Source organism: Ambystoma mexicanum, chromosome 11 (genome assembly GCF_040938575.1).
Source record: "Ambystoma mexicanum isolate Mex_15411 chromosome 11, UKY_AmexF1_1, whole genome shotgun sequence".
Lineage (NCBI taxonomy): Eukaryota > Metazoa > Chordata > Amphibia > Caudata > Ambystomatidae > Ambystoma > Ambystoma mexicanum.
Genome location: NC_090934.1, coordinates 91853573 through 91878882, shown reverse-complemented (window position 1 = coordinate 91878882; position 25310 = coordinate 91853573). Strand labels below are relative to the sequence as shown.

At 44.2% G+C, this 25310-nt stretch overlaps 1 protein-coding gene across 1 annotated transcript in view; it reads right to left on the bottom strand.

Annotated features, from left to right (window-relative positions):
• The window catches only part of LOC138503100 (protein argonaute-3), a 2065845-nt gene extending 2045710 nt beyond the window's left edge, over nt 1-20135 (bottom strand). Inside the window, exon 1 of the mRNA XM_069622607.1 lies at nt 19956-20135. Within this exon, the coding sequence (XP_069478708.1) occupies nt 19956-19974 (19 nt within the window). The 5' untranslated portion in view covers nt 19975-20135. The remainder of the gene's footprint in view (nt 1-19955) is intronic.
• Nucleotides 20136-25310: the final 5175 nt, after the last annotated feature.

The window sequence follows — 25310 nt, the reverse complement described above, 5'->3', positions numbered from 1 at the left end:
GAATGCCTTGCTTCACTAATGCAGCGATCGTTTTATAAATGCCCTCATCTGCTTCCTTCGATAAGGGATACTGTCTTGAGCTTGGTAGAATAGCACCAGGTTTAAGCTTTATTTTGGAGTGCCCCAACCCCTTTTAGCAGACCCACATCATAGGGACCACTGGGTCCACTTGCCCCAAGTCTTCCTCGAGAAATGGTGGTGGTGCTTTTTGCAACAAAGCCATTCTCTGTGGCACCTCCCTATAGTGTATTCTCGCCCAATGTGTAATGCTTATGTCGAACACTACATCGTGATCTGATTGTCTTGATAGTTCATCTGTCACGTTAGTCAAACTGTATCCCACACTCATGTAATGAATTCCTAGTGTCGAACACAATATCCCCTTGGTCTGTGAATGAGAGTGTCATGTTAAGCTGGCTCATCATGTCCCTACCCGTTTTGTTCAGGTGTCTATCGGGAATTTAACAGTGGCATTGTCAGGTCATGTTCCCCTACAGAAAGTGGGAGTTTGTCAGTAAAAGGAAACATGACCGTAGCCCCAGAGAATCCCCACGCATTTATGGCAATGCCCGACATCGGGTATCTCCATTCCCTAATACAGGACTGAGTTGCCCCTGTATCGACGAGAAAGGAAAGGGTCTTGTTACCTACTGTCACCCCTATACATGGTTCCTCGTTAGGATAGGGCGCAAAGGATATGATTGAACACATCAGGTCTGTTTGTGGGCTGTCCCATTTTGGGTATGACATGCCCGTCCACGTGAATGGATTGCCTCCTATTACAGTTACCTCTCAAACCCCAGTTTTCGCACAGGAGTCTACATCGCGGAGCCAATGTGTCATTGCCATAATATTCTGCTGCGTTGATGCCTGCTGTGCTGGTTGTGATGGCTGCATGTGTCCCTGTGTCTGCGGTGCATGCGTCATGGACTGGTATGGCTATATTTGCGCGTGTTGTGTGTATGCCAGTTGTGGCACGTATATCTGCACTTGCATGTGATCCTGGAAATAGTAGTTGGAGTGCAGTGTCTGATATATGGGTTGTTGGTGCATCCCGCCTCTGTCCCTGCACGCTCGAGATATATATAACATTCTTCCACATACCCAACTTTGTGTTACGCTTACTTGATATCCCCTGGGGCGTTTGGAAGGCTCGGAGATCTGGAATCCTGGATGCGTAGTTGCCCAGTGCGGAATAATGAATCTGCAATTACAGAAGGGAGGATTTGTTATAACTGTCTCTAATGGGTGAATGTCCCACCTCCCTCTGACCGATTCCCTTCCCATCGAGTTCTTTCTCACCTTAGTTATTTGTAGGGTGAGCTATCCGTCCTGCGTTTCTTGTGCAGGGGCGCTTGACGTTTGTTGGCGAGCTGCCCGAGTTGCTTCACTGGTGCAGTACGCCTTCCTTGGGCCCAGGCCTGCTGTGACCCCGAATCTGCTGGTAGGCAGGTAGGTTTGTTAATTGTAAGTCTTTGTTCTGTTTATGGTGGGAATTTGTTAGTGTCTTTATCTCCTCCTTTACAGGTGCGAAGGTCTTGATGCTGGCATGCCGGATGGAGAGGCACGTTTTCTAGGTAAGAGAAAGCACAAAGCGCAGCGCCTTCATTGTCTTTTAAAGCTAACCTGTGTTTTCTTCTTCTCCTACTCACAGGCCGCTATGGTGCTGCGAGTGGATGAGAGCGCAATGAAAAACAGGCCCCCGGATTCCGTTAAGGTAAGTACAACGATGTGCGGTTGTTTAATATTGAAAGCGAACCTGAAAAGGTCTCTTTTCCTTCGCAAATGTTGCTGTGGTGCTCCGGATTGGAACGTGGCCTAGCCCGATGGAATTCAGGCAAGACTGATGGAATTCGATGTTTTGGAAGCTTGCATTCTAATATTGTTTTTCCCCCTTTCTCGTTATTGCAGGTCGCAATGTTCGACCAGCAGCTGTGGTAGCGGTTCACCGGAAGTCCTTAAGCTAGTACTCACAGGTGAGTGTTTCTTCTTCTCTCGGTTTCCACAGATTGCATCCCAGTTGAGAGGCTGAGTGCTGGATGGTATTTTCTCAGGTAAAACATAATAATCTTGTTCTTGTAGGATTACAGGAAGATGCTGAAGCCCATAGCTGGACATGGTGAGCGTCACACTGCTGGTTGCAGAATAACACGAAGCCTGTTCTGCAGTCAAGGTGTGGTTTATATAGCACAGGCAAAGTAGTACCAGGGAAAGTAGTTCCAGGCCTGCCACACCCAAAACACTGGCTTGGTTCTTAGAACTAGACTGCGTGGGTGCTTCCATGTTGGTTTTAAAGGCCCATGTACATAAACGGGACCTAGTTTGAACAGCCCTTCCTTCCTACATATGAGCCTGGTGCCAAAGGCGCACGGACTGGCTCCAGGAGCCCTTTTGCAGTGGTTTTAAGGCCCTCAGGGTTCTAGTGGGAGTCTGCTTGTGGCACAACTTGTGCCCCCTCACAGTGGTCATGACACTCTGTACGGGACCTCTAATCTGTCTTTGCTGAATGCCATTGAACCGTTTCACGCCCTGCTCATGTGGGTATCTGAACCCTCTTCCCCAGAGTGCCCCTCTCCATCCCTGTGGACACCGATTCATCACCCCTGCTCCCCCATCCTGCAAAGCTTCCCACTGTTACTGGTTGTGGTCGACTTTGTATACTCTTGAGTAGTTAACTCCCTCCCTGCTCGTTAACATTGCACGTTGCATTGTATATTTCGAAAATGTCTTCTGCACTAGCTTTGCTTTTTCCCGTTTCCTCTCCTCATGCTTCTTTCTCACATTTTCTTGCATTAGCCGTCAATATAGCACAATGATTAGCCTCCTTTCCCACTACCTTCTTGAGCTGTTTCTGCACCTGCTCTGGCAACCCTTGGCATAATATGTGGTAGAATAACTCCATTGTTTTGTCCCACGGCTCTCTCGTATTGAGCCACCACAACTCTTGAATTTCTTGAATATATTGAAGCAGGTCTTCGTCCTCGCGCATCTTGAGGACGCTTGTGTCCTAGGTGTCTGGGTATTGCTGTAGAAAATTGTAAAAAATAAATAAAAAAGGTGACTGTAAGCACTCTGTATGGCCCTTCTGTTAATTCCAGAGATATACACAAACTTTCAGGAGCGCTAGGAGTTGAAAGCTGCACACCTTGTAGCAATGCAGAACAGTATTCAATATGATTTTGGCAAAGAAAGGAGGGGTTTTCAGATTATCAGGAAAGGATGCTGTTCGTTAATACCCGACTCCTCCCCGTAAGTGTGGCATGCTAATAATCTGAGTATTGCGGACCAAGCACACTTTCCTACGGGCACATTAGATATTGGTGGATCTTTACGGTCCTTTATGACAACATTAGGGTGGAAACTATTGTCCGTTATTTGTTTTATTGGCCAATTTCTCATGTCTCAGTATTGTGTGCCTGCCTTGTGCCAGAAATTAGCTTCATGCCTCAGACCGCAGGCAACTTCAGTATCCACCACAAATGCTTTTATTATACAAGAGAATGTTATTAGAGGTATGCTGGCTATAGATGTAAAAGACTGACTTAATATTATATTGTGATAATAGAACTTATGCTCAATTGGCCGATTGTGGAAAATTGTAAAAAAATAAAATAAAATAAAAAAAAAAAAAACACATTTAAGAACTCTGTAAATCAATGAACATTCATTCATTCATTCATTCATTCATTCATTCATTCATTCTTTTTATCTGGTTAGTTTTGTGTACACGGTTACAACGTGTTTGCCTTGTAGAAAAAAAGAAACTGTTTGCTACACATACACATGTATTCTGAGAGCAAGCCCAAGGATCGGAACTAGCCCATGTAGCAACTGCATTAGCAGAAAACTTAGAGCCCCCTCCATGTTCACATTTAGCCCGGTGATTTAATGCCGGTCATGAAGCAATGAAACAGCAAGTGTATAAAGGCGGTTTGTTCACTAATAACATTTGAGGCAGAGACTAACCCGTTTGAGCCCCGCTTAAGCGTTTTAAGAATAAAATATGACTGTGAAGCCTTTGAACGCCTCTGTGCTGGTGTCTCATTCTGCTGGTTATGAGCACAGGCGGTTTTTATGAGAAGTACTGCCCACATTGCACCCTTAGAGCTTGCCATATGGGCGCTCAGCAGTTATTGAACGGTGCGCCATTGTGTGCCGTGTTTTGTGCCGTCAGTCCGGTGTACCCTGCTCTTTTCCACACTCTGTCTGAAACCTCAACAAGAATGGCCGAAAGCAGACTCTTCATATCACCCACCACTAGTTTCGTCTCTGCTGCCAGCCTTTCAAGTTCATAAAACCATTTCATAGTCCCAGCAGTCAACGGCAGTAAATTAACTTGAATTATTCTTATCCATCTGTTGCCATGGAATATACCGATTTGTTCCTCTCTTCTTGCTTGCCTCCTTGCTAGCTCCAAGTCTTATCCTCTCTCTTCTGCGCCCTCTCTATCCTTTCGCAACCTCTCATATTCATCCTCTTCCCTTTCACTTCTGTTTACTTCCTCCATTATTTCCGCCCATTCTTTTGCTTCCTCCTCTGTGTCATTACGACTCGGAGCTTCCTTTACTGCATACCCAGTCGCACTTGTGGCCTTCCCCTCCAGTTAAAGCAGTATCTTTCTGCCTACCCATTAATTAGGAACTATCCATTCCTGGCCTCCGCTAGGTCATGTCCTCCCCAAGTCCTTTAGGTTTAAAGTGGCTTAAAATGTGCTGTTCTCCTTACATTTGCTGCTGCTATCTTGTGCTCTTTTAATTGCTTGCTTTGTGTCACTAAGTGTATTTTCGCTACCATACGCTGAAGGTGCGAAGGTGGGACTGGTGTATCCCACTGCTGCTTTCACCTCCTTTAAGGAGTCAAATCCCTGACTTCCTGCTTCCGGACTTGCATCTGCGGTTTGAGGAGGGGGAGCCAAAGGCAGTTCACCTTCCATATCGCGTTGACTTCGCATCCATTGCTTCTGGATATAGACTCCTTCCTAGTCCTGAAACATGTTCCAGAACTCTTATATGGGCAACCGCTTGCTTAATGCGTTCCCCTTATGGGCTGCATGCATATATATGTGGACAGTGAGGCTGCTGAGTGTGCTGCAGTCTGTGGGAACTGTGGAGTCTTTTTACCATGTCTACAGTGGAGGAGGAGTTTGTCCGGTACAGCGTTTGTGGACATAAACCTATTGCAGCCGCGGAGTGAGGCTGCCGAGTGTGCTGCAGTCTGTGGCAGTCTGTGCGTTCCACGCAGTTCCACGCCAACCATAATCTTGAAATCGTAAGGTAATCTTGTGACTCACCTCTTTCTTCGAAGCCCTGAACTTTGTGATTTGATTGTTTTCCTGGAACGTTGTGTGACTAAGGGGCTGAAGTAGAGGGTGGGCTTCTTGGCTCCCATAGCTCTCTATGGACAGTGCTTTCAAAATAGAATCTTAAAATCCCTTGAAGTCCCCCTCCCCCGCCTGCTCATCAGCAACGTCGCTTACCGCTCTCTAGCTGGGAACTGCGGGCATTTTGCCTTTGACCCACTCTGTAAAACTCGTTATAGAGAGTAGGAAGTAAATAAGCAATTAATATTATCTTCGCTTACATTCCACGTAGCATTTGAATTCTGCAAGGGACTGCGGGCTGTGTGCCTTTGACCCGAGCAGAACGCACCGTTTCCTTTCTTTGGACAGCGAAGAGAAAAAAGGGACGGAAGGAACCTTTGCTGGTGTTTGGTCCATGTGTGGTCGTGGGGTGTCTAGTAAAAACATGAGACTAGCATGGCCATTTCATATAATCTTCGGAGTGCCTCTGCCGGAGCTGAAACTCGATGACCCGAGCGGATGGGACAAAAATCCCATTTGATTTTACGCTAAACAAAGTATCTTCCCCAATGACGGGCAAGAGGCCACAGGTTCTGGTTTGAATTTGATTACGAATTCAAACCATAAAGACCTGGTGGAATCAGCACCTAATCTACCATCGTTAATAGACTGCTTGACATCTAGTCTGGATTACACTCCGACGACCACTACCATAAAAAATGCAATTTTTAATGACTTCCCTGTGGGAGCAAACTTTGAAGTGAATGAAGCAACAGAAGATCTAACAAGGATGGACCCTGATTCATCTAATAGTCAGACTCAGATTAGAGATACAGAAGGAATTAACATTGATTTAACAGAGGAAGAAAGGGAGTTTGTCGACATCCCACTTAATTTGGACTCCTTCTTTGAGCATAATGCAATCTCAGCATTATTGGAAGTCTCTAAAGTGGAAAACGACTTCTGGAAAAAAAAAAAAAAAAATATATGGTTAGAGACACTAGAGCACTAACAGAGGAGGTCAAGCCAAATGGGAGCCATGACCTGGGACAAAATACCTCAACAATAGCTGCGCTTAATTTTGGTCTGAGCTCTCTCATTAAGGTCTTTGAGAACTTAAAAACAGAAGTACACCAACATTCCGGTTCTCTCTTGGAGATTGGTAAGGACCTGGAAAGAATTGAAACATCATTGGTGGCATTGAAGACAGCTGTGAATTACTCAGTACGAGAATACCGCCTTGTATCGAAGTCTCAAGCTCTCAAAATAGACCTGCTAACTGCCTAATGGGAGGGAGCGAAAGAGGAACTTGTCACTCTAAATTCGAACTTAGTGGAAGTATCAAACGTAATAGACCAAGGTCGATGCCTAAGATGTTCACAAGCTCCTACAACAACTCCGGTGAAATAAGTATGGATGACACTCCATTATCTGCATCAACCTTGTAAGAATTTTTTCGGTTGGCGCAAATAGCGGATTTTGAGGAAGTGGTTCAGCCCCCCCATAGATGTTGCAGGGGAGTCACCGAGATAGGCTTCTAAGCCTCTTATAGACCAACAACAAAATCAAAACGGGAAGACAAAAAAGCAGAGAAAAAAGCTCTGTACACTCCATAAAGAGACTGAAATAATGGAAGAGATTGTGAATAGCTGTCCACAATTAAAAAAAGAAAAACATTGTAAGGTGCTACGAATCGCTTCATTCGAAATTTGAAAGGGTCCTTGGTTGAGTACCGCCTTAAAAATAAAAAAGAAAGGATCCATCTTGGAGGGGTGAAAAGAAAATTTCCAAAAATGACCCAGAAAAAGACCATTCGAAAAAGCCATCAATCAATGAGCAGGACATTGTAAAGATCACTATGGGGATCCAAACGGAGCCTATTAAACCGCCCCTAAAGATGTCCCCAATTTTCTTGAAACCCAAGCAAAAAGTAGGAGGGATAAGTGCGACTGGCAAGTGCACCATTGGGAGTCAAAAAGATCTAAGCTTAGAAAATGAACGGATGACCCAACCAAGGGTGGCACAACCCTGAGCCCAGAAAAAGTCAGTCCATCTACAGAGAAGAGAAGGTTAAATGGGGTCAATTTGAGGTGCAATAAAAACCAAGGGGATCAGGCTCCAATGTTCATACCCCTTTACAAAAAAGAAGCAAAGCCCAGGAGGAGTCTAAAGGTTTGATATAATTTCTCTCGAGAGCGACTATAGACAACAAACTCAAACCTCTGCTTAGTCGCGCTACAATTCTGAGACGAGATCTTTTCCCAGTCTAAAATCTCTCACAACGTCCGACATTGAATGTGTCAGCTTTCCTAATTTCCCCCAATACAGATAGTGCGGAATTAGCTATAGGATCAAGATTGGGGCTGGGTCTACACTAGGTGCTAAATGGTTTTTGAGGGGTTTGATAACAAGAGACTTGGCTGACTTAATGGACTTGACACCCGTGAATTCCTCAAATAAAGAACTAAGGACCAAATATCAGCCTACAGATAAAACCCTGACTGTGCCACCTAGCGTCTGGGAGATGGTTCCAGATATTGTCTCCCAAATTCTCCTCAAGCTTGGTATTCCTGAGCAGAAACTCTAGTTAGTAATCTAATCCAAACTCTTTCCTGGAACTCGAGGAGTCAACTCCTTCAGCAATGAGGTTATGAAACATTACATCTATGAAAGGTTTGATCTGATTCTATTCCAGGAAACTTGGTTGAAAATGTCATTCGATATGGATGTTTTTTCTTCATACAATCAGCTGGCCATTGTTAAGGCTTGGGGCGCCCTGCAGGTGGCCCATGCATTACGTGTACAAAATATGTGTTGTGCAGCTCTGTATTGCTTACAGGGATATCTGTTAGATGACATAGTGATAATGGGAGATTTCAATTCACAGTGTATTGGAGGGAGCTTTTTGAAAGCACAGCAAGGCAAACGAAAGAATTCTAATGGGTACATTTGGAGTGACTTTATGAAAGAACGGGATCTGTGGATGCTCAAGGGGAACATGAATGGAGATATCCCCTCCCTCCCAACATGGAGATGGGGTGGGGGGGGGGGTCGCTCTATTCAACGATTGATTATATATTTGTTTCCAAAGGCATCTTCAACAATTGTGCGGCAAACAAATTAGTGAGATTTAATAAATTTAATAGAGGGGAGGGTCAAACCCTAAATGATAATTTGGAGAGGAGCACAACAAATTTGACAGAGCAAGCACCATCTATACAGTGTTAGCCGGGATGCTTTGTTGAATTCCTATGAAATTTAAATCCACCGGAGTCTCGTGCTCCCAAAAACAGCATTTCCCACAGACATCAATTTGACCTGCAAATCATAGTGAAAAAAAAAAAAAAGAATTCTCTATAATCAGCCCCATAAAGAATAATAGGAGATCGACTAGCCGCGTCCAATTACTGCTCAATTTCACTCCTGGATGCGTATGGCAAAATATTTGCAGTTCTAGTCTTGAGGGATCTGGAAAGTTGGGCAAAAGCTAAGGGGGATCATCTCTAAATACCAGACAGGTATTTATTTACCTGACCAAATAAAAATAAAAACCAAATATGAACACCCTAACTGTACTTTGTAACCCTGTTCATATTTAACCAAGTAACCACCATCTGGATTGTAATCCTGCCTACGTACACCTTCTTGCAACAAGCGCTGCAATGCCTTTGGGCTGCAGTGCTCTCTACAAATATAAAAATAAAAAATAAAATAAAAACATCAACCTCGCTGAATGGGCTCGTCCTTAGTTGACTTGTGATACTTCTGGTTGCTATGCGATGGGTGGTAGGCCTCTTTTCGGAGCGTGGGTGGACTTATCACAGGCTTTTGATACAATCAATAGAGATCGCCTGCGGGGGAAACTCAAGAGCTGAGGCTTGCCAGATAATCGGTTACCATCTTGATAAAAATGCACCATAACTCATCCCGGTCGAGATCTGGGGATCCATCTCAAGCAATCAATATAGAGAGAGGGGTCCGTCAAGGATGCCTAGTTGCACAATTTCTCTTAAATTTGTATCTTACAGACCTGTTTCAGTGGCTTCAGAATCTAATACTGGCAAGTCCTAAAATGAGTGCAACAAGGCTATACTGGTTGGCTTACGCCGATGATAACCCCATTCTAGACCACACACACACACACACACACTGGCTCAAAACTGCTTCTCAATGCCTTATCCAAATATGCAAAACTAAACTGCCCGACAATAAATCAGGATAAAACTAAAATAGTGATTTTCAAACGGCCACAGAGGCTGACAAAACCCGATTGACAATCAAATCGTCCCCATTGTAAATTAGGTCACGTATCTGAGCACACAGATCAGAGCCTTTTCGACTAAAACGGACCTACTCTCTACCTTAGATCTGAAGGCTCTAAACGTGGGCTCTCAAATGATTAAAATTCACAACAAACTTTGTAAATTCTCTATCCTCCCATTAATAAAATTTTATATAGGTAAAATAGTCCTGACTCTATTGTTTGACCTTGAGTGTAATGTACAAAGCTTTAAAATCGAGTGGGATAAAATAGAGGCGAAACTCTAGAAAATAACTCTTGGCCTCCCGAATTGTGTCCCTACAGTTTCCATACGGTATGAACTAGGGCTTACATCACTCTAGGCCTGGCTCGAATCGAAATGGATATTGTTGTATAGATTGATCCTTGAGCCCCCTCCCTCGTCACTTTATGAAGACGTGGCTACACAATTGCAGAAGGGAGACAATAGATTTTTGAACAAACTTAGGGACCGAGGTAACGAGATACTACCTCAAGCGGACTCTGGGCTAGAAACACTGATTCCAAATCCGTTAGAAACAAAAGAATGTATGGAGAGATGGGATTGGATGAGAATGATTAAAAGGATGAGAGCAGTAAAACTATCCCCCTCACTTACAATATATGAAAAACAAAGATCTTTTTTGCCTTCTTATCTAAGGAAGTCTCTGGATCCAAAAACTAGGGCAGTCTTCCTTAGATTTAGATTAAACATCTTACCTATGTTGGAAATCTTACATATTAGAGATAAGGGAGCAATTCCAAGTGACAACTGTCAGGAGTGCGACCTGAAGCTAAAGCATACCACTCAACATTTACTAACGAAGGGTCCAGGGACCTGCGATCTAAGGCTTCTTAGATTCCGAAGATTTTTTTATAATGTCATCTCTCTTGATACTTCATGTTTTGGGAAAGAATGTAGTCAGGAAATGAACTGTTTTTAACAGCAGAAGTGGTAAAGGCCCTGCACGACCTACATCTCACTGCTCAGAACATAATCGAATAGAGGAAACAAGGAAAAACATCTCCATCTTTTGCTCATTTGGTATAATGTTGTGCTGCTGTTGTGTACGTATAGGAGCTAGTTTTTTATTGATGTAAGTTGTTCTCGGGCTTGATTGTCTTTACTTCAACCCTTGATGTCCGTTTGCGTATTTTTTAGGAATGGTTTATTTTTACGATTGTATGTATTTATGTTATTTCTTTTTTCGTTTTCTCTTTTCTATTTTGAACTGTTTTAAGCATACTAAAAATTGTAGTAACTATTTGGATATTTCCCAAAAAAAGGAAGGTGTAAAAAGTCAACATTTTATCGTTTGGCTATGACACAATAAAAAAAAAAAGTTAATAATGATAAGTGGTCATATGTTGCTGCACACATTTGGAAAAGCTTCCCTCTTTGGGCCATGGCCTTGCCAACTTGCCATCGATATTGCATGTCCATTCCGTGCTATAATTGCCTATTTTGGCTCGATACCATGGGAGGGACTTGCATAAGTGTTGAAGGAGTGGATCCCTCATTTCGTCACTTTATTTAACACTTGTCAATACTTGCCATCAAATCGGGATTTCGACACATTCAATTGACCTTACAATTGACATATTTGACACCATCTCCAAATCGTGACAGTGCAACACATTCTTTTTCAACAGCCTCTCCGGCTCACCATCATGAACACGGGCATGCTCCGCGCACCGCCCTCACTGCGTCCTCCACCCTCAAGGCTGAAACCACAACTCCACTCACATGCTTCTCCAGCTCTGCCCCAAGGGGCCAACACAGATCATTGATTCACTTGACAGTATAAGAGCTAAAATCTACCACCTTCGGTACACCTCAAGTCCTACAGAACAACCTTGCGGGTGACGTCACCAATGCCCTAGAGGAAAAAGCCCTCCATATCTGACTTCAGTATATTTGTCCGCTATTAATTACCAAGATAAGCACAATGACAAACAGAACGTAACATGTGGCCGTCCTTCCTGCCTAACTAACAGGGTAACCCTCCAAATCACGTGGTCCCTATTCTACAGCGTCGCCATATAACAATACATCCCTAGGAGATAAATTAAGAAACCACCTTCCATGACATAAGCTAGTGTCTCCCCCTAATACTTATACACAGGTAACCCTAGATAATCATCCATGAACCAAGCTAAATTGCCTAACTCACAGGAAACCCTTTCATTTTCACTCTTCAAGGCATAAAATAAGCGGTGTCGCATAGAAATTTACTATGCAATTCTGTAGGTTTGCTAATCAAATGGACACTTGTGTAGCAAAGTTAGCTATTTAAGTTGCCCTCTTCAATGAAAGCACAGCTCGCCCTGCATTCCTATCTTACCCTCAGTGCTCTCTTCACCCTCTTTTCTCTGTTCACTTCAAGTGCTAATGCAGAGAAAGTGCAGCAGTAATCGTCTCCTCCACTCGTGAGCACCAAAGGCATGTGTGGGAGTGCTAGGCAGGATTTATTTTTTTCCTTTTTCAAATAATTGTAATCAAGAAGTAATCGGGATGATATTTTTATTAAGCTTTCTATATCCTGTCTGGCAAAAAGATGTCAACTTTATATTTTTCTTAAAAGATAGTCATGCAATTCTATTCCTACAGTTTAAGCTGTTACATAATGACAGTATTGTTACTATAAAACACTGCATCATCTCCATGCTTTACAGTAAAGGTTAGGTTAGTGTATCTAAATGTCAGTGTCAACTATATTTCATTTTGTTGGGAAAGATGCACCATACTGACGAGTGAACACCTTTGAAAATACACATGATCACATAATCAAATGCTTTTGACAAACCTTGTTCTGTAACCTGCAGGTTGCATACATCTTGCTACTGGTACTCAACCCATACTCCTTGATATTCTATATTATCACCCTGTTGCTTTATCCAGGTACCCTGAAAGTGAGATGACCACGAACTACAATATTCCACCTAGTTCTCCAACTGCTACTCAATCCACTCTGCTTAGTCTCTTTCTTGCCTCTTACATAATGAACACAAAGCAAACTCGATGCTTCTGCAAAGTAGTGATCAGTTGTTCCATCCAGTATGTACATCTACAGATCTACTTCAATACCGAACACTGTAGTTAGCCCCCAGCGCTAGCTTTGATTTTTGCTTATGATTGTATTATATATTACCACCTGTGGGAGACAACTGGCCAAACTGTTTTCAGAGCCTTTTCATCATATCTTTTTGTGTCCATTCATGCAGCTAACCTTTACATTTTACAGACTCATCTATGGCTCGCAAAGTCTCTTTGCCCACTCGCATAGTCAAGTAGATTTTATGAAGGGCGAGTAGCATTTACAAGAGATGTTTGAAACTTTTATTTAACATCTTTGTTAGTGTGCATTCCTCTTAGGCTGAATAGGTAAACTAAGTTACCCGACCTGCAGGTCTAACTGAAATGTAAAGAATTGGCAAGGCCTGACTCCTCTCACTAATGTATTATTTCAGCAGTACGCATAACTGCTGTATTGTTGCTCATGTCATGGGTACAAATAACGTCTTGTGACATTAACAATATCAGTACAAAATTGCTAATCAAATAACATTTAATTAGCAAATTCTGCTAATCAATTGTTGAAAACTAATTTATGCCTTGCTCTTTATTTGTTCTTTTTCAAAGTTTTCTCTTCTACAAGCTAAGCTGACCCCTCCAAACTGACCGTCTAAGGAATGGGTAACCCTTACACAAAATCAAGCAGAACATTTCCTCTCCCCCGCTTGCGATATGGCTGAGTCCATGCTTACACTGCGTGGTTTGCTGAAGCCCCTCAGACACCGACTCTACAATAATCTGCCACTCTGCTGTCCAGTCTGCTAGGCGTCCCACAGAGAGCGGCCAAGAATTCCCTCCAAAAGGCAGCTCCTGTCAACTACTTCACTTTCTGAGACACGTGGGCATGGGCGTCATCCTGGCAGGCATGCCGCGTGATGAGACGGGTTCAATGCCAAAAAGTCTTTGCAACCATCCCTCTACCACTAATTGTAGGGGGGCAGCAGGGGCTATATAGCAGTCGCCCTGATTGCCATCCTCAGGCCCATCGAAACCTCCCTGCCGCAAGAACGGAAGATACAGCCAAAAGCCAAAGTTTACTGTCGTTATTATCTAACAAACGACAGGGATCACACTAGAAAAACAAATTCTCCAGAGTTCTCGTCTTCTGAGCATGTGTCAACCTGTTTTAATCAAGAGTGACGTCACAAAACCAAGTTCCATCCCTGAAACACTATCGGGTGTGCGGATTGGTCAGCCAAGTCGAAGCATTATATGTATTCTATAGGGGTTAGTTCTATTATTGGGTAGCCCTTTGTCCCAGGAGGATAGCTCAGCGGCAGCGTGCTCGACTTGGAAACAAGACGACACGGAGCAACACGGGTTCGATCCCTGGGTCCGCGCTTAGAAACCTCTGGGTATTAAGCGCGTTATAAATAACCTATCATATCATATCATATATATCATATCATATCTGGCGGCTCCTCCTGGAATCACCTCTACATGCAACAAATACAAAGTTGCAGAGAATCTATTGGCTCCTGCAACATTATATGTCTTCACGTGAAAGGTAACTCTGGATTGGGCAGGATGTGTCCTCCCAGCCTTGGGACCCTTGACGGTTAGCAGACTGGGTGTACCTTTTTAAGGCGAAGGGAATGAGCATGGAGGTGATGTGCGTTCCCTAATGCTGCCATCTCTGATCGCCAGGGAGAAGGCATTCAGATCATTCTTGAGCAACACTTATATTTCCACCTCTGGTTCGATGGGAACAGCTTCTCTAGGTCTACGTTGAGTTAATTGCCATTGTCCTGCTCTCCTGGGTCACGTGTGTCGAGGCCACGAAACTGAGCTTTCCTGCTTACAATGAGGATTTTAACCTGAATTTCTTGCAGGTGGCTTATTGTCTTGGCAACCGGAACTTTTCTGTCTCCACTCGTCCTTGGCTGAGGGTGCACTGTGTCTGCGCTGGAGGCTATTGTCTGCCTGCCTCTGTCTGCAGCGCTCTGTCCACCCCTCCATGTACTCGAAGTCTGTCTCCCTCTCCCTCATTCACTTCAATAAGCCTATAGCTTCCATGCTTGTTCTTATGGCTTCCCATGTTAGTGGCAATCAAGCATGTGGAAGATAGGTAGGAATCCGTAGAATTAAAAAAAACAAATGGGATACTTATTCAAATTATGGCTGTATGAAAATTTCGAACAGCTGAACATTTCAAATAAACATCCCATTCTGTGCCATTATAGTGAAAAAGGGGAGCGGGGGTTGCTTGGGTGTCCCACGCACCCTTGTTCACTACAATCGCATCAGGGTATCCTAAACACTAATGTAAAAAAAGAAAATAGAAAAAAAAAAAAAGACCCTACGGCGCTGGTTCCCATGCACGCAAGTGAAGGGAATTGGCGTCGCAGAATGAATGAATCAGCAGCACACACAGCGAAGTGTGCCACCAAAAGGTAAATAAGTGGGTGAGGGTTACCAGAAAGGTCTGTGGGAGATAAAAACGAGTCATTTTTGTTTAAACTACTCGTTTTTATTCTCCCTCAGACATTTCTCATTCGATCAAATTATGGCCAACCAGCAAGGTATACGTATTCTTGGCATCTTGCGGTTTTGCTTTAGAGAAGGATAAAGAGATATGTAAGTGTATCCGTCATCTACCTTTGTGAGTCATAAGCATGTGTTATGGGTCAACAGGTAATAAAAGAATGTATATTTGAATAACTTCGTGAGTGGATGCCATGTACTTGATGTCCACGTGCACTTACGCCGTGATGTCATTGATGTCATCATTGACCTCGATACACAGTCAATCGACTTGCTTGATTGAACTCCATCTCCTCCATGTCGTCAGTTGGGTATGGTTTGAATTGCTGTCAGAGTAAAGTTTCTCCCATCTACTATACATCGATGCCGACGATGAAGAGCCCAAGAGTCATGTGCATCTGTCATTTCTCTGTCTTTGGGCTGAGAGTCGTGTTGGGGTCACAAGGGCCATACTTCGACCTCGGTCTTCAATTGGATAACTTTTTCTTTCTCAAATGTTCTGTTATTATGTGCTTTGTGTACTTTACAACGTAGGTCTACAAAACGGTATTTTATTATGGTTTGAGTCTCAAACATTCACACATTTCTGCACCCTACTATTTGACAAGAACTGCAAAACAGTTTGGCCAAGTGCAGAAATGGCACATTGGGCTCAAATCCAGCTTCACCAAAGGGTGTGATCCTGGGCAACTCGGATTAACCGATCACATTTGCCAGTCCCTAAATATTTAAAAATGAACAGCCCCTAGGGGTGATTAAGTTCAAAGGGCACTCTTAAACAAAACAAAAAAACACTGATAGTTGGCTATTATGTTGCTTCCTATATAATAGTGACCAATGATATATTGTAGTCCACCAATTTGATTCTTTGCTCACCAACAGCAACACCACTTGAAAACCATGCCCTTCTTCTAATCTCTGGCCAAGTCCCATTAGGTGCAATTTCCTAGTAGCTTCTAATCTGTACTCGGCATCTATGCTATGGTATGTGTTAACTTACTTGTTGCTCCCGATAGGTCTCATAGGTCTCCCGTATCCATCCTTAAGCACTTTTATATTTTGTGAAGCTGCTAATCAAAGTTCTGCGTTTATGCTGGTGTATGAGTTCCTTTTTCATACAGCTGCTAAGCCATGTCCTGCATTTATACTTGGCAAGTGTACATTCCTAGTAGCTATTGTTGCTAAAAATAAGAGCAATGTAGCCAAGCTAGTGAACTGCTAGTGTGGCCCTTGAAATGCCATTTATTATTCTGATTCCAATAAGAATGAAGAGGGCAAGGGGGCGTTACGTGGGAACCCTTGCGTATTGTGTGAACCGATATTCTGGATATTTTAATATTTAGATTAAGGGAGACTCAAAGGTTTCTGAACAACAAGGCCCAAAAATTCATTAAAATGCCTCTGCTAGACACCCCATGCTTCAATCCAAACACCTTGAATGTTCAAAAATGTCTAATCCCTTTCTCTTGAACAACTCTTATGACGAGCCCCCATCCCTCTGCCTCACCACAAATTACTTATACCTCAAATCGCCCATAACTCGTACTCTGACACTTATCAAAACATGTGTAATCAATGAGTATAACAGGGGAAATCGCAGGCACACCTACATCTTTATGTCTGCCCAATTGTATTACACCCCATCAAGGTGATAACGTCAGCGCCCACAACATCAACTGCAGGAAATGTAACCTCCAGCCCCCATAGTCTAGAATACATCACATAATCTGACCAGGGAGGTGTCATGGGGCCTCCGAGTCAATCGGAGAGCTTGGAATGTGGGCTTTACCCTATGGTATTGCCTGTGTCCCCAGTCACATGAGCAGAAGGAGGTCGCTATTTGACTCAGAGTAGCATCCCGGCACCAACCGTGACAAACACAATCTGAAGGCCTCATGCCATCCCTGCACCAACCCCTCAGTTACCTGCGCACCTACCATCCTGCCCTTGCCAACAATTCCCATAAGGGAGAAGGGACTACGAGGTTCTTCTCCCTTGTCCATGGCAGATATCTTGTTTTGTAGGTTCTTTTGAAGTTGAGAAACAACAACCATGCGGTTTCTCAATTTAAAAAGAAAACTAGTAGCACCTTGAAAAGCATGCTTCGCTCGGGTCTGGGAAGGCCCCCCATCTTGGGGGTTTATTACTTAAGTGGAATACAACAAGTATTGCAACAAGAATATTACATCAAGTCAGCAAGACTGATTTCCTTATACAACTCCTCCTGCCACCCCCGCCTACTAAGCAATTAGAAGCAGCATTATGGTGGGCTAAGCACTACAGAACAACCAACAATTGACACACTTAAATATCTAAAATCAGTCATAACTTGTGCAGATTACTCTGGGCATCCTTTCATTCCATTGCTTTTTGACGCTACTGCTGCTTATGGTCAAACACAGATGGTAGAAGTTTGACCTGCATTGACACGTAGGATAGAGGAGTAAGAAGTTAAAGGGGCACCTGGCTCTTCCCTGATCTCTCCAGGCAAAAACATACATCTACATATCAGAAAGAAAGTGAACCTGGATATGCAAAGATCCACTTACAGGGAATGTTTGTTGTTCACTAACCTGTGCTAATTGTAACCTGTATTTTATACAATGGTTGTTGATCTGTGCCATTAAATAGTAGGTCTTTGTATATCCGGGCTCGCCCTGATCATCTTTTCTGATATTTAGGGGTAGAGGAGTAAGACTTATGTGCATTGGGCTTTTCCCCTTTTATAAAAAAAATTTAAAAAAAAATAAAAAAAAAAGGCAAAGAGCGGCTAAAACAACAATGCAAACACTTCCAATTTTTCTACATACAAGATACTAGTCGAGCGTTTCAAAAGCGCAACGCTAAAGAAACAGATTTGAGTTCAATCAACATACACAGCAGTTTATCACACCGCGCATCAACAGGAAACCCCTATATTATTTATCATCAACACCTTTATTTCAGAACAAGCCATAAAAGTTTTGCTCAATCATTTATCAAATATAAAATAAAAGTAACAATGTTGTAGGAAAAGTTCTTGTTACGTAAATACAGATTAAAAAAAATGTTTACTAAATCACGGATGCAATTTATAAATGTTTAAATTCACATAGTTGTTGGTTGGCATCAGTTAATCTGGGGAGCCAAAAGTAGCTCCTGGTAACTGTTGGTTTTAATCGAACCATGGTCTTCTAGACTATATGCATGAGCTCCCAGCTCCCCTCAATTTTGAACCATGCCATATCAGCCCAATTCAAGTTTTGTTGCACATTTGGATCACTGGTTAGCAAACCCAACAGCCATTTTATTATCTTGCTCTCCCCATCCATCACTAAAGGGGTGATACTGACATCTCTCCACAATTGTGCACCAAAAGCAGCTGCCGACACAGCCTGCATATTGTACAATTGCATAGTATGATGCAGCCACCATATCATTTTGAGATATGTGTGACCCCCCCCCCCCCCCTACGCACCTTTCATGGCCAGGGTAGTTGACCATTTCTCTATTTGTTCATTCCATTTAGTTGCTTTGTGTAAACGCGTACCGTGATAATCGTAGAAAAGTATACCTCGTCTAGAAAAATCGGACCTATAAATGATTATATTCCGCAACTGGTTTGATTATTGGGATAAAAACCATCATTTTTGCTGCAGTAAATGTCTATCTCTAGCTCTTTTTACATGGCAATTTGTAGTAAAATTATATGATTGGCGCTGAAGTCCACTGAGGTTTTTAGCTACAAAAACGGCATCATTAAAGCAAAAAGAAGCCCCAATCCACCCACCCACAAATAAAGCTGAATCTGCCTCCAAAACATTTAGATAAGCAATATCGTTGAAGTTAAGTGAGAATCAGAGGGGCCAAGATAGATATATCTGACCTTCCCCCCCTTATAATGTTAAAACGGTCTTGTACAGGTGCCAGCCAGGCCCCACACCAAAATGTTCAGTGTATAGTAAATGTATTGCATCAAATATCCACCGTGTTTTGACAATATCAACCCCATTCTTGCTTGAATTACACTGGTTCCCAATGGCAGCCGGGGTCTAGTTCAAGAAGCCACATCTCACCTGCAACCAACCACAATACGCTAGCCCACCTGATGGCCAAACTAAAAACATAGTGCAGCACATGGCCATCTTGCAAGAAGCCCATCAGGAGAGTGGCAGCTAGATTGGCTTGCAAGGAGAAAGCTGTGTAACCCTCCTTCTCATGCAGCAGTCTGGAACACCATCCCTGTGGCAATTCAAGGTTCTTCCAAAAGGGTCTTTCAGTTTAGGAAAGAACTGAAAATAAGGCTCTTCCAACACCTCGGTGTAACCTTGATTCGGGGATATCTTGTGCACCCATCCATCCATATATGGGACTGTGATCATTACTACTAATGTTTACTTGAATAACAGGAGGCTGCTACTCCTGTTGATATTCTCGCTATACCTCTGTTTTGCTCTCTGGACAGCGCTGCAATGCTCCCAAGCTAGGGTCGTACCATTAAGATGTGTGTGGTAAAGTGAGAGCCCAAGTATAATCCTGGAGTGAAGATCAGGATGGGAAAGGGTCTGACAGCACGGAGCTGCCCAATGGTCCTGCTCACTGTCATTGCCCTACCCTGCATCCTTCGGGAGAGTAAAGCTAGAGACCAGGCACAGGTAGTGTGCACCTTATAAGTGCGGATGCTCACACTGTCCTCACCTCACCCCAGGCATTGCCCAACATGTCCCTTGAAGGGAGGCGGGGGCGCGCACACACACAGAGAGAGAGCGAAGAGCGGGCGGGCGGGCTGGCATTGCTTGATGATGTCCAATAACTCGGGCTCGTCCTGTCTCACTGACCTGCGGCTCCGCTTTCCATTCATGGATCTCGGTGCCCGGCTCTGGCAGGAGTCCGCGCGCCCGGGGCTATATTGGGTGCGGGGCGGGCGGGCAGGCAGGCAGGGGTGCCCTGTCAACTGGGCCTCCGCGTAGCCTCTCTCTTGCTCCGGGGGCCGGCGCTGCTGTCCCCCCCTGATCTCGCGCTCGCTCGCTCGCTTCCTCGCTCTGCAGCGCTCGCGCCGGCTCCTGACCCCTCCCCCGGAACTGGTGACACACTGTGTTCCGTTAGATCCCAACGGCCGCCGTTGCCAAGGCCAACCGCCCCCTCCACTGCTTCCGGTACCCGCAAGACTCTGTCACGCCAGTCTCCTCTCCCCCCCCCCCCCCCCCTTTCCTTGTTTGGAACGCCTCCCCCCTTGAGTGGGAGCCAAGCGAACAGAGGCCCCTTTCCAGCCCAAACTGAAGTAAATATTAGCCCAAAACGGTTCCTTCTCGGCGTGGACCGAGCACAGAAATATTGATTTGAGATAGAATTGTTCCCACACAGCACGTTATGTCTAGTACCAAAAATGAGCACATATTTAATGTATGAAACCGAGAAGATAGCTTATTCCAAAAATACACAATTATGCAAAAAAGGCTCTAAATACTGTACATTTAGACACTGCTGTACAATAACTACGGGACATTCAGTATAATTAACAAAAGCAGCCCCAAGAGAATAGTTGGTTTCCTTTATGTTCATTGCATCTATTATTTTTAATGTAATATATTTTGTAAGACCTTTTTCAACGGGTAAAGAATAACCTTAAATACTCGTCAAAATATAGCATTGGAAAGGGGTCTATACTGTCAAGAGTGTATCATTCTCTAATTGTATACAGAAGAAGACAGTTGTGAATGTATTACAGTTTAGGGAATTAAACAACTGTGTCCCAAATTTAACTAAGAGTTTTCCTTTCATCATACAATTGCATTAATAAAATTATCCTTCCGGTCGTGAAGCATGAACTTTCAGGATTGATTTGTTAAGCCTATATTCATTTTGGGAAGTGTGAATTATGTTGTGTGATCACTAGAGCAGCCAAACTGCTGAAGTTCCTGGTATCACTGTGACAGAATACGTTCTGTGAGGGTGGAACAGCCTGATTTTGTTTTTGGATGTTTAGCAATACAATGATGCAGGTAGCTTTCCTCTCTCTGTTGACCAGTTTGGGGGAAAACGGAGGATTTCGGTTTTTGCCAGGTGAGAGCTGTAAGTGTCAAAGAAGGATGCTGACACAAGGGTGGCATGTTTGTGGTTAAATATTGGTATTGACTGTACACGAATCCTCACTATCCCTTTCACTGAGAGGGGTTTCCCTGCCACAGACTAATACTAAAGGATCTGTCAGAATGTCCATCCAAATGAAAAGTTCACCGTCCAGTGTCACAACCTACTATCCCTTACACTATAACTAAAGACTAATATAATCCAACAGAAAACTCTTCTCCAGTTGAATGACTCCTTTCTTCTGTAATACAGGTGGCTATTCCAAAATGTTCTCTTGCAAAAAGGTAACAGGATAATGACTCCCTCCTGTTATACAGATGTTGCCAACATGTCCTCTTGTAAGCAAGTGCCAGCTGAAATACCTCCCTTCCCCTGGCTGGCAGTTCCAGCACTTTATTCAGTCAACCCTCTGGACCAGGAGAATGACTCCCTTCTGGTACTGGTCTTCACGCCCCAATTCAGTTCACAATAAGGCTTCGCAACAAAGCCAGGGGAAATGACTCCCTTTCCCTGGCGTCTCTTCAGTGTACTTGAAAGGATTACATTTTCTTACCAGGAGAATTACTCCCTTCTGGTGTTCACAAGTTCGTTCTGAACTTGGGTTTTACACAATTTCACTACATTAACAAGTTTCTAAGGTTGATAATATCGAAGAACTTACCAGGAAACAGGGATATGTGGAATATGTAAAGCAGAGTTACCCGTTGAATACACCTGTTAGTTATTTGGTAAAATGTTGTAGTATAAAATTGCGCTGATTTATACTATACCTACGCTTCAACATTCTACCTGTGCTAGAGTATATCAGCGCATGGACTAGAGCACCTGGAGATAAACAGAAATGCAGACTTTGTGATACATGCATAGAAACTTCCATACACATACTTACTGGCTGCAAAGCTTTGCTACTCCAGTACAGGAAAGGGTATGGTAAATGTATTAACGCAGAAGGTGGTTACACAACAGACCAATTTATGTCCACCATCTATATCGGGAGCTCACTGGTTATATCTGCTGCTTCTTTTTACATGTGGAAACAATGAATAGAAAAGATGAAGCTCTGAGAGGACAATGAAATGTGGTTGTTTTAGAAAATGTATTTATTTGTAGGTTTATTTATTTTTTATTGTGTGATGAGGATTTTAATTGGTTTCGATGAATTGTACGAATTTGGATAATGGGTTATCTATTTTATAACTATTTTATTACTTGATGGTATTATATGTAAAAATTGTTATGGTTGTGATTTGTATTTTTGTTTTGGTGCATAAGGCATGTAAAATGCTATAAGCGCTTTAAAAAAATCTTTTTTGCTTATATCAGTGTCCCAGACGTCAGTGGGTGTAGTGTCCTCCATGTGTAAAGACGACACATGCACATGCCTTTCATGTAGGTACGTGTATTGTCCTTGTCTCAAGCAGATACGTGCCATGCAAGGTATGTGCATAGGACAGGAAAATCCACCCCAGCCAGTTTAACAGATCTAATTGATACTTCCAGAACCCACACACAAGTCACTCACCCAACATTCCCAAGTGGCATCACAACATTCCAATCATCTTCCCATACATGCAGGATGCACTTAGAACCCCACCTGCAACAGTGGGCTTATCCAGGCCACTGGTACGAGGAAGATTTTCTCGGATGCTTGGCTCTTTTCTGCTGGGTCATCAGACTCTTCTCTGGTAGTCAGTGGGCTTATCTCAGCCACTGGTATGAGGAAGATTTCCTCGGATGCTTGGTTCTCCTTTGCTGTATGAGGAAGATTTCCTCGGATGCACTCTTCGCCCCGCTGTGGATTCCCGACAACATCTGCCAAATTATCAGCTTCTTCGTGCCCCAGCCATCGCCACTGCAGTACCATGATGCTGTGTTGAGCCAGTTGAGCCCACTCACTGTCGAAGACAAGTCTTGTAATTGTAATTGGTTATTTATAATGCACTTAGTACTCAGAGGTTTCTAAGTGCAGACCCGGGGATCGAACCTGTGTTGCTCTACGTCATCTTGTTTCCAAGGCAAGTACGTTGACCCTGAGCTATCCTCCCAAGTCTTCGATCTCCACATCCAAGGCCACCGGCCCAACACCACCTATCGTTCTCCAATGTCTTCGAAATGCATTCCTGCTGTCACTACTGAACCCCACCACATCATTGGATCCAATTAACGCCACTCTCCGAACTCAACCCCGGCTCAGTGCTGAAAGCATCCAGACCCTAGGCCTCCAACAGCATGGCCAAACTCTTTAAAAATATGCAAGCAGTTGGCTAATCCTTCTGCAGTCTCCACCTCTACTGTTCCCTCCAAGGAGCTCTGTATGGCGCTGGCTTCTCACTTCACCACTAAAACTCAGGACATCCAGTCCTCGTCCTCCCCCTCTCCATCCCTCTTCCCCTCCCTCTCCCTCTCCCTCTCCTTCTCCTTCTCCTTCTCCCTCTCGTGGCCCCACTCTGACTGACCTCTCCATCTCCTCCTCCGTTCTCCCATTTCTCTCTGACAACACCTGACAAGGTTTCTAGACATGTCTGATCTATGAAAATCTCGCCAAAGCAGGCTCTCCCCTGCTCCTCCAGAACCATCAAGGACCACATTGACAGCCTTGGCTGATTTCTACAATCACTCATTTGCCACTGGACCTTTCCCCTCTCTCCTCAAGCACTCCCTTGTGCACCCCTCCCTAAAAAGCCATCTGCTGGTCCTACCTGTCTGGCAAACTATCGCCATGTCTCTATCACTCCTTTCCTGGGCAAACACCTGGAAACGTTGTCCATCTCCCAGCTTACTCTGCATATTTAATCTGTTGGTTGCCTTCATGAGCATCAGTCTGGCCTCAGAGCAGCCAGAGGCATTAAAACTGCTCTCCTGAACACCCGTGAAGGTCTGCTCTCCAATCTTGACACCAGCCTTCTTTCTGCCCTCATCCTCCTTGACTTTTCCTCTGCTTTTGACACGGTCAATCACTCCACCCTGATCAAGCGACCCGGGCATCACGGGTCAGGCCCTGGAGTGGCTGACCTCCTTCCTCCTGGACCAACCCTCCCAGGTCCAACTTGGGTCCTTTCTCTCCACCACCTCCCTCTCCACATGTGGTGTTCCCCAGGGCTCTAACCTCTCAACCTGGCTTTTCAACATCTACTTGGCCCCTTTGGCCCACCTTATCTTTAGCTTCTCCTCTAACTTTCAGTGTTATGCTGATGACACTGAGATCTCCTTCATGCTCCACACAGCTTCCTCTCCTATCCGCGATTCAGGATTGGTGCTCCATCCAATGACCTCTGCCTTAAATCCAGGAAGACGGAGATCCCTCTCACTGGGACCCCTGTGCCACGCTTTCCGTCTTTCAATCTGGCTGCCCTCTTCCTTCGCCTTCCTGTGAGGCAAAAAACATTGGTGCCATCTCCAACTCTACCCTCTCCTTCTCTCTGCACATCACGGACCTTGCCAAGAAGGCACACTACCAGCTGCACCTCCTGAGAGGTATTCTTCCTTTTCTCACTTTCCCCCAGAAAATCACTGTCTCTAGAGCCCTGGTTCCGTCTAGGCTGGACTACTGCAACAGCCGCTTTCTCAATCTGCCTTCCTCTACTCTCCACCCTCTGCAACTAATCCAAAACAGGACTGTGAGACTTATCCTTGGGCTCAAGCCCAGGGACCGTACCTCTCCAGCCCTGAAATCTCTCCCGGTGGCTGCAAGGATCAATTTCCAGACCCTCTGCATCATCCACAAGGCTTTCTGGGGCTAGGGCCCACACCACATCCAATTCTCTCTTCCAAAATACCTTCCTTCTCGAGCCCGCTCAGCTATCTCAAACTCTCTGATGGTCAGTAGCTTCTGCAGGCAAAGAGTGGGGATAGAAATCTTCCTCTGTAGGTGACTCCCTCTGGAATGGCCTCCTTGCCCCTCTCAAACTTGAGCAGGACCACCTGAAGTTCTGGAAGCAGCTCAAGACCTTCCTTTTCTCCTCTGCTTTCTCTCTCTCCCTCCCCTGTTGACCACCTGTTTGCGGTGCCGACTTGTTGCCTGCCTACCCTCAGCATCTCACTGGGTACCAGGCTCCTCCATGAACAGTCATCCCTTCACTGCCTCCAGGCTTACTGCACACTTT